Below are 10,121 nucleotides of genomic sequence, written 5' to 3' on the forward strand. Positions count from 1 at the left end.
TCTCCCCGGGCTGGGGCTCCTACAAGGAGACAGGACAGGGTGTCAGTGTCAGACACCCCTCCTTGGGTCAGGGAGGGAGCCCAATGGATTTCCAGGTCAGGTACCAGAGGGACCCCCCTCTCAGGGACAGTTAGGGGTGCAGGCTCTCCTGGGGTGCAGGGAGACCCCCTGAAATAGCCCATCAGCGGTACCCATGGGCCCTGCAGGGGCTCTGGGACCCACGGGGACCTTCTCTCTCAGGCCTTGTGCACTGCCCACACCCACTGTGTCTGAGGCCTGACCCCAGCTTTTCTGAGTCACGTGGCCTCCACTCAGGTCGGGACCACAAATCCCTATTCTCCCCTCAGAGACCTGCCTCCTGCCCTGGGCTGCATCACTTTGATTCTAGAACTTTCTAAAGACTAGGAGGTCCTTCCAGGAGCCTCTGTGCAGGCTGGTGTGTGGGCTGTGTGCTCCCTCCCCCACCCAGGTGTGCTGTCCATGCTCAAGATGGTCACATGAGTGCTGCTGGAGTGTCCCATGGCAGATGCAAAGTTCCTGCAATTTCTCCCCTCCCCTCAGACCCTCCAAAGGCACACGTGACCCACCACCGCGTCTCTCAGCGTGAGGTCACGCTAAGGTGCTGGGCGCTGGGCTTCTACCCTGCGGACATCAGCCTTACCTGGCAGCGTGACGGGGAGGACCAGACCCAGGACATGGAGCTGGTGGAGACCAGGCCTGCGGGGGACGGGACCTTCCAGAAGTGGGCGGCCGTGGGGGTGCCCCCTGGAGAGGAGCTGAGATACACGTGCCGTGTGCAGCATGAGGGGCTGCCCGAGCCCCTGACCCTGAAATGGGGTGAGGAGGGGCCGTGGGCACAGAGCCTCTTCTCAGGGCAGCAGGGACCCTGGGGAACCTCAGTGGGGTCGGGGCTGAGGCCTGGGGTCAGGGCCCTCACCCTCCCTTCCCTTCTCCCCCCAGAGCCGCCTTCTCACACCTTCATCATCATCATCATGGGCATCGCTGGGGGCCTGGTTCTGCTGGGAGCTGTGGCTGCAGCTGTGATGTGGGGGAGGAGGCGCTCAGGTGGGCAGGGGTGGGGTCTGAGTGTCTGTCCCACTGGGGGTTCAAGCCCAGGTAGACGTGTCCCGCCTCCTTCACGGGAAGCACCAACCCACCCGTGTGATGGCCAGTGTGGGGCTCTGTGCTCACACTTACTCTGTAGTGAGGCCCGTGGGAAAATGAGGGACCCGCTTATCACCTGATGGTGCTGGTGGTGGGGACCCCGTTCCCATCAGTCCCAGGTCAGAGGGCAGGTCCCTGCTGAGCACAGACCTCCAGGAGGGCGGTGGGTCCAGACCCCACACATGCACTTCCCTCAGTTTCCCTGGTCCTGCCCTGGGTCTATACACAGGGTTCTGGAAACTTCTCTGGGGCCCAGGACTAGGGCTTCCTTTAGGACCTCATGGCCCTGCCTCCTCCCTGGTCTCTCACGGGATGTTTTCTTCCCGCAGGTGGGAAAGGAGGGAGCTACTCTCAGGCTGCCAGTGACAGTGCAGATGGGAGCCATATTGGACCCCACCCCATAGTTCCTCCTTAGTCTCCTGTCCTGGGGCTCTGACCCTCTCCTGGTGTGTCCCCCTACCCCCCAGGCAGTGACAGCGGTCAGGGCTCTGATGTGTCTCTCTCGGCTTCTAAAGGTGAGACCCTGCCGTGGGGAAGGGTGGGCAGAGGGAAGGACTGGGTGGTGGGGAGTCTGTGGGACACTGTGAGCATGAAGTGGGCTTTGAGAATGTCACCAGTTACAGCCACTGACCTGAATGTGTTCATGATGCTTGTCCTCCACAGCGTGAGGCAGCTGCCTTGTGGGGACTGAGTGTTGGAAGATGTTCACGATCCCACTTCCTGACTCAAGAACCTCTGATTTGGGGGGCTGGCCTGCTCTGCTCCCCACACTTTCCTGTCAGCAGAGGCGAGCTGGGCCCTCCCCATCCCCGCCTTTACTCCCTGGTGCTCTGAGCTGCAACTTCCAGCTCTGTATTGAAATGAGACTGTGCATTGACCTCGTGTTTTAATTCTTGCCGTGACTGGTGACGGGTAATTAAAGGAGACCCTTTTTAAATTATTTTCTCAGAGGAAATAAATGGAAGCACCAAGGATTCTGCGGATTCCTGTGTATTTTGTGCTCTTTGCAGGGGGGACGGGAGAGGCTGTAAGGACGGAGTGTGGTCGGGGCCTGTGCCCAGGTGGTTCTCAGTGCGTCGTGGGCTTTGACGTGCTCACTCCTCAACCGGGTCACCTCTCTGCTCCTCTGACCTTGTCCCTCAGTGTTCCCTGTCCCACCAGGGCCTGAAGGTTCCAACCCTCTGATCAGCTTGGTCTTTCTGGGGACCAGCCCCCACCCTGGCTCTCTCCAGGACCCTCAGCCAAGAGCCATCTCATCAGCGTCCCAAAGACACTTGTCACTCACGATATGCCCAGGGTTTTAGGAGCTCAGTGCCAGGAGCCAGGGGCAAAGACCAGACACTTTCTCAGATCCATTAATAGCAACAGTGTCCCAATAATTGAAGATGCTGGCACCTTACTAGAGTCCCACCTACTCATGAACACTGTGTCCAATCCATCGTCCTTTGAGGATGGTTACATGGCCCGAACACTTAGGAAAATTGCCCAACAGTTGTAGTCAGAGGAGAAATTGAATTCAGCCCTAATGTGATATTGCTGCCCACCTCCCAGCATTGAGAATGACAGAGTCAGACAAAACCAATTGTTCACAAGAATGTGGACTCGTTCTGTCTCATATATTCCTGGTGGGAAAGTAAGTTGTTCCAAACCTGGTGGAAAATGCATTGGCCGCACTCCCTGCACCTAGAGACCAAGAGCAGTGTGGGGTGTCAGGGGGAGTCACAGGCTGAGCGTCACCGACAGGATGACAGGAGATCACACATGGGACGAGGGAGAGAGTGAAAGGCTCAGAAGGACAGATGGACCAAACGGAGAGACGCCTGTTGGCAAAAGTGTGGAGAAAAGACAACCCCTACCCATGTTGGTGAGAATGTACTTGTTCTCCAGAAAGAGATTTTCAGCCCTTGTGTACCTCAAACTACCCAACTTATACGATGGCTCCCTTCCACTGGTTGGGCACTCCTACCGTGTCCCCCAGTGCTTCCCAATGCGGTGCCACACATGGGCTGTCACAGCCAGGAAAGTTATTCAAGATGCCAACTCTCCCACCTCCCCTTTGAAAGAAACAATAAAAGGAGAGGATTTAATGAGGTTACACAGATCTCACATATCTTGGAGTTTAGGGCGAGTCACTCTGCCCCATGGGACACCTGTACATTTCTGATCAGAGACGGGTGAGATAAGGGAAGCAATTCTATTGGAGGGTACGGAAATCATGATGAAGCAGTTGATGTAGAAACACAAAGGTGGGAATGGCACCTAAGTGTTTCTTCTCAAGGGACGCCAAGGGGTACCTGTTGGCAACTCTCCCAGGACAGGATTGAAGGGACCACAGGCCTACAATTCAATTAGTGACTCCAGCGCACTGTCACAGCCTTGACTCCTGTTCTGCGGACTGACTGCATTCAGCGACCCCTCTTCTGCTCCATGTGACACCGGCTGGGGCGGGGTATTGGAAGCCCGGCTGGACCAGAACATTCCAGAGGGTCCCTGACAGGGTGCAGCTGGTGCTGGAAGCCGGTTGGACGTCCTTGGGCTCTGAGTGGGTGCTGCTCCAAGCTGGGCCCCTGGCTCCAGGGGGCGTGGGCCAAGGGCACAAGTCACACCCACAGGCCCCTCATGTCACACTCACAGGTCCCTCAGGTAACACACACAGGCCCCTCATGTCACACCCACAGGCCCCTCATGTCAGACCCACAGGCCACTCGTGTCACACCCACAGCCCCTCAGGTCACACCCACAGCCCCTCATGTCAGACACAGATGCCCCTCATGTCATACCCACAGCCCCTCATGTCAGACACATATGCCCCTCATTTCACACCCACAGGCACTCATGTCAGACCCACAAGCCCCTCATGTCACACCCTCAGGCGCCTCATGTCAGACCAACAGACACCATGTTTCAGACTCATAGTTGTAATCTTCATTATTCAAATGATTTCGTTCCAGACTTTCAAGTTTCGATCTTAAGTTGACAAACACATGAATCCAAATGCTACCTTGAAATCATGCAAGTTGCATCTCAATTTGTATCCATTGGAAATCTTTTAATTCCAAAGTACTGTAAACAACTACATCCAGATACTTAATTATTTTAATGGTCTGTTCTATTCTTCTAAATTGGTTGAATCTTTCGCTGAACTGTTCAAATAACGAGTTTACTATATAATGGTACATAAGTATGGGCTCAATTACACTCGTTGTAGTGGCCTTCTCCAAATACTTTTTTTATCCGAGCTTGTGTTCATTAATTGGTCTGAAACTTCCCCCAAAATAGCGGGGGTCACCTTTCCTGCTCCTGAGTAACCAATTCCCAGTCAGACTGGAATGAGAGATGTGGGTGCTTCTGAGATGCTTGTCCTGGCACCTGCAGGGGAGAGCTATGGTTATGCGGTCACTGAGCCCAATGGACTGGATGAAGGTCCTGGGTTGCATTTCAGTCAAGGTCATGCACTGGTTGGGGGCAGGATCCTGGGCCCTGATCCCGTGCTTGGGGGTGGAAACCAATCAATGTGTCTCTTTCAATAGATGTTTCTCTCTATGTCTTTGTGTATTTTCCTCTCTCTCTAAATATCAATGGAAAATATATCCTCCAGTGAAGTTTAGCACCACCACCACCAACAACAACATAAAAGTTAAATTAAAATGAAATAAAAATAAAAAGGCAAGAAAGAAATGTCTAAGAGCCAGCACAGGCCCTCCCCGGGAAGATCTCCACTGTCAACACCACTGTCCAGGACAGGTGCCCAAGGTGGGTACTAACCATCACACCTGCTCATAGAAAAGGAACAGGCCTGGGGCGGGGGGGGTTGACTGTCCCAAGGTCACACAGGGAATGAGTCCTGAGCTGGGATTTGAACCCAAGTAGGGTGCCCTGGGCATGCCTGCTCGGCCCTTGTGAAAAACTGCTTCTCCCTTCCAGGTAAGACCAGCAGAAGCCCAGCTCAGGACTCACTGGGCACGTCTAGGTCTCCTGTGCACTTATCTCATGGCCCCACATGCATGTGGTTGGTGTGATGTTGTCCTGCAAACAAATTCCATGATTCCTCGTGGAGGCAGCCTGGGTGTGTGCTGTCTGTTTCCAGGAGAGCTCAGCTACAGGCGTCAGCACTCACTACAGTGCCTCCCCTCCTCACTCCAGAGTCTGTTCAGTGGCGCTGTCCACACTACGTGACTCAGAGTTCCCCAGAGTCAGAGCCTGGCGCACACACACTGGGTGCTCCGGGGTATCTGTGGGGTGAGTGACTGACAGGAGAAGGATGGGGGCCTAGAGGAAGAGCTCCACAAGGCAGCAGGGGGCTGGCCACAGCTGGCCTTCCTCACACCGCCAAGAGCCACGGACTCATTCCACAGACATCTAAGGAGCCATGATTGTTCCTGAGGGCGGGGAGCCCTTTCTGCCCTGGCCTCTGGGGTAGCCACCTTCCATGGTGCTGCCTGCTGCCTCCTCCAGCCCCGCCTGGCCGCCAGGAGCCGCCCCTCCCCCGTCTGACTCCTCCCTGGTCTAAGCCAACCTGTACCCCAATGTCCTAGGGTCCTTCCCAGCTGTTTCTGCCCAAAACCCCGCTTTCGCGGGAGGCGGGGGCCGGGGTCCGTGAGCGGGCGGAGCTGCCCACGGTTGGGGCTGGCGGATCTTCTGTTCCGAGTGGACTTGACCTTTTCCCTGAGTTCAAAGTAGCGTGTGTTTTTCTTCTGAATTTTGTCCCAGTTCGCAAAGGGCAATGAGAAGTCCAGGCACTCAGATCTCCCCTCCGCCCACCCTTCCTGACCCCTGCCCGCCCCATCCGTGGAAGGGGTCTCCGCATAGACCCCTGCCCCCTCCCTCCCTCGGGCACACACCCTTTGGGGGCTGGGGGGCAGCGAGGCGGGCCAGGGGCCCAGGAGAGCAGAGCAGGTGTGCTCCTTGGGCAGAGGGGAGGCTGAAGGCAGGGGAGGGGCCTGGCAGCAGGCTCCATGGTCTGCGACCCAGGAAGGCAGGAGGGGGACGGAGATGCCGGATCTGAGAAAAACCTGGAAACAATTGACCAGCATCTGCCCAGAAATAAAGTCACTGATGAGGTGCCAGCCCGGTCCCGGATTCTGTGGGGGTGCCACCCCTCGCGGGTGCGGTGGGGGGGGAGGGGTTTTTGGGAACCCACCCAGCTCCTGGGGCAGCCGTTCCTGCCCTTGACTCTGGAGAGGGGACCCGGTGAGAGGTGATGGAGGTGAAGGCTCCCCCATTTCCACCCGCGGGAGATACGCACACCCGCTGTGGCCCAGGATCAGGTCACCTCAGGTCCCTCTCAGAGGCAGGGAAAGGGCCGGCTCAGCACCAGGCCCGCCGGGGCCGTGGTTCTGGAGACTGGGCTGTGACCTGGAGCCAGGCTGTGCTCCCAGAGGTCTGTGCGGGCCTGGCTGGGGGTGGGGGGTGGTCCTTCTGTCCCAGCTCCTTGGGGTCTGGCCAGGGGCTCTGTAGTTCCTTCGCCTCGGCACCCCCTCCCTTATCCGGCCCTTGGCCTAGAACAGGGGCACCGCCAGGCCCCACCCCACCTTCCGGGTGAGTGACGGGAGCAGCCTGGGCCGCCCTCGCTTGGTCCCTGAATCCATCTCAGTCCCACCTTCCAAACACACCCCGAAGCTGTGACCTCCTGGACCCCCCTCACCCTCCAGATCCAGACGCTTCCCAGGGCTTGGAACTCACGGCTTCCGATGGCTCTCACGGGTGACGGTGACCTCACGGCGTGAGTGAGGAGGAGAGATGGCAGCGAGCTCCCGCCAAGCTGAATCCTACTGGTCTGCGACCGGGTCTCCATCGCCTGCAGACCAGGCTGGGCTCTTTTATTTATTTATTTTAAATATATTTTATTGATTTTTTTACAGAGAGGAAGGGAGAGGGACAGAGAGTCAGAAACATCGATGAGAGAGAAACATCGATCAGCTGCCTCCTGCACACCCCCTCCTGGGGATGTGCCCACAACCAAGGTACATGCCCTTGACCGGAATCAAACCTGGGACCCTTCAGTCCTCAGGCCAATGCTCTGTCCACTGAGCCCAACAGGTTAGGGCGGGATTTTTTATGTTTTTAAAAATAAATTTTTTCCCTTTTAAATTACTTCTAGGGACAGAAAGAGGGTGGTGGTGGGGGAACATTGAACCTATTGAGCTTGAACCCGAAAACAGGGCATGTGCCCAAACAGGGAACCGAACCTGCGACCCTACGTGACCCCTCGGCATCCAGGCCCGCCCTGGTATCCCTGAGCCACACCCGCAAGGCCGGATCTGTGGGTCTGGGTCCTTCAAACCCTTCAGACACGTGCTAAGCAGCTCATCCTCCAACACGCCCCATGCGGCCCCAGGCGTTTCTCTCCCAGAAACCACGTGTGATCGGATTATGAAAAGTGGATCAACCCTGCAGGGTCTCTAACCAATCACAGGGTGGGGCGGGAACAGGAAGTGATGCCCAGAGCGGGTATATAAACAGGTGGGTGTCAGCTCCTGGCACAGAGTTCGCCAGTCCGCGCTGCAGGAGCTTCGGGTGCTGGGGCTGCGGAGGCGAGGTTGTGAGTGGGGCGAGGGCGTCCGAGACCCGGGGTTTGGAAGGTAGTGAGGACCGATGCATGGATGGATGGATGGATGGGTGGATGGATGGATAGGTGGGTGGGTGGATGGATGGTTGGACGGACGGATGGATGCATGGAGGTTGGTCTCTAAACACCCGGGTGTGTGCGCTGTGCATCATTTCTGAGATCGTGTGGAAACCAGGGGTCCACCTGCCACCCGTTCACGCGCAGGTCGAGGTTTATATTTTAAAGGAGCGCTTTTTAGTCTAGGCCACTGTTCGAATTTTGACCGGATTCTATTTTATTTTGGGGGGTGCATCTTAGGGAGCCATGCAGTGCCTCCCCTGCCCCTCAGACCCAGTTGTGACAACCATCAGTCCGTTCCCCGTGCCTAGGAATGTGTTTGTCATTCACTTTGTTCTGTAGACTCCACATCAAAGGGGAATTTTGGGGTAACTTGTCTGTCTGAGAGAGAGAGAGAGAGAGAGAGAGAGGGAGAGAGAGATGACGAAAGAAGTCTTGAAGAAGAGGAGATGATGGACGAGGATAAAAACTTCAGCTCTGAAATTAAAGACTTAGAAAAGGAAGGAAGCATGCCTCTGGAAGACCTGCTGGCCTTCTATGGCTCTGAGCCCGTGCTGCCCGCCGCGGTGGAGCCCAGTTCCCACAGCTCCCCAAGTGAACTTGCCGACCAGCTGCCAGACATGACACTGGACAAGGAGGAAATAGCAAGAGACCTGCTGTCAGGTTACGAGGAGGCGCCGTCTTCCGCAGACAACCTGATGCCGTCTTTCGCTTTCCACGAGGCTTCCGACTTCTTCCCGAAGCCTTTGCACTCAAATGCTACTTGTGAAGGAGATAAAGAATCAGAGATTGAAGATGTTGAAACAGACAGTGGTAACTCACCTGAAGATTTGAGGAAGGAAATAAGGATCGGTTTACAATATCAGGCCGAGATCCCCCCTTATCTTGGAGAGTATGGTGATGATGAGAAAGCGTCTGAAGATGGAGACCAGCTCCTTTGGCGTCCTGGTGTGGTTGGGGAGAGCAAAGTGAAGGAGTACCTTGTCGAGGCCGCATTCAGAACTGGAAATGAGAAAATGGTGGACAGGGTTTCGGCCGGAGCACTCACCAGGGACAATGAGCAGTCATTATATGAGCTGCTCAGGTGCGACCATAACATCAAGGAGGCGCTGGAGAGGTATTGCCGCAGCGGAAAGGCATCTCAGGAGGGAATGACTGCGTGGACAGAAGAAGAAATCCGGAGCTTTGAACATGCACTCATGATCTTTGGAAAAGACTTTTATCGTATACAGAAGAGCTGGATGAAGACCAGAACGGTGGCGGAGTGCGTGGCCTTCTACTACATGAGGAAGATGTGGAAGAAGTCTGAGCGCTAGGACTGCTTCCACTACTTTGCGCAGCAGACGGGTTCGAGAAGAATCGCTACCACCACCGCCCCAGAGTGACAGACTACATGGACCACCTGGTGGATGAGACAGAAGCTCTGGGGTGGGGTGGGGGCGGGGGTGGGCAGTCAGTTCTCCCAGCTTAACCGCCACCCGCCTTGAACCTGTTCCTGGTCCGCAGCTGAACATAGTCAACTCTTTCACTGAGGGGACTTGTCAGCCTTGACCAGCAGTGCAGGAACCCCCCCTCCGCCCCGCCCCCACCTGGCCCGGGGCTGTGAGCAGCCTGGAGGAGGGCTTTCCTCCACTGGGCAGCATACCCCTCGGCCCAGCGACTCCAGTTCCTGTGGTGACTGAGGAGCTGCTCGCCCTGCTCAGCAATGGAAAGAGCAACTGCTTTAACCTGTTTGAGACTGGATTTTACCCCTCGGAGCTGAACCCCATGACCCTATGCAGTGAGGAGTCCGAAAAGGCCAGCAAAGAGATTGAAAATGGGCCTTGCTGTTCCTGAACCCTTTATGAGTGCGGTTTCTGGGTGTGGACTTTGAAAGCCACACACATCACATTGCCAGTGCCAAAATGGCCGTGTCCATGGCTGACTTTGGCAGCCTGTCTGCCAGCGAGGCCAATGGCTTCATCAGTGCCCACGCCCTGCACCAGCACGCTGCCCTCCATTCTGAGTGACCAGCAGCGGCCTGCAGCCCAGTGAGCGCGAGGACAGGTTGGGCTGGCTTAGTCTTTCACTGGAAGCTTGAACGTTTTCACTATGACATCAGTGATGTCAGCATGTATAGAACTCTTTCTTGATTTATCAAGAGTAATTTCACCCTGACCGGTTTGGCTCAGTGGATAGAGCGTCCGCCTGGTGACTGAAAGGTCCCAGTTTTGATTCTGGTCAAGGGCATGTACCTTGGTTGTGGGCACATGCCCAGTGGGGAGTGTGCAGGAGACAGCTGATCACTGTTTCTCTCTCATCGATGTTTCTGACTCTCTATCCCTCTCCCTTC

At 56.0% G+C, this 10,121-nt stretch overlaps 1 protein-coding gene and 1 pseudogene across 3 annotated transcripts; both read left to right on the forward strand.

Annotated features, from left to right (window-relative positions):
• The first annotated feature begins 32 nt into the window (after positions 1–32).
• On the forward strand, positions 33–2,144 carry LOC102424088 (patr class I histocompatibility antigen, A-126 alpha chain-like). Of its 3 annotated transcripts, XM_014450948.2 has the most exons (5): positions 45–837; positions 961–1,065; positions 1,494–1,526; positions 1,632–1,679; positions 1,828–2,144. In XM_014450948.2, the coding sequence occupies exons 1-5, from the start codon at positions 498–500 to the stop codon at positions 1,830–1,832; spliced, it is 531 nt and encodes a 176-aa protein (XP_014306434.1). In that variant the 5' UTR covers positions 45–497; the 3' UTR covers positions 1,833–2,144. The 3 variants fall into 3 exon arrangements, with proteins under 3 accessions (XP_014306433.1, XP_006109116.2, XP_014306434.1); XM_006109054.3 differs by having other exon boundaries at positions 39–1,065; XM_014450947.2 differs by lacking the exon at positions 1,632–1,679 and having other exon boundaries at positions 33–1,065.
• Positions 2,145–6,854: 4,710 nt separating this feature from the next.
• On the forward strand, positions 6,855–9,967 carry LOC102424401 (annotated as a pseudogene).
• The last annotated feature ends 154 nt before the right edge of the window (positions 9,968–10,121 follow it).

This window comes from Myotis lucifugus, unplaced genomic scaffold (genome assembly GCF_000147115.1).
Source record: "Myotis lucifugus unplaced genomic scaffold, Myoluc2.0 scaffold_5320, whole genome shotgun sequence".
NCBI lineage: Eukaryota > Metazoa > Chordata > Mammalia > Chiroptera > Vespertilionidae > Myotis > Myotis lucifugus.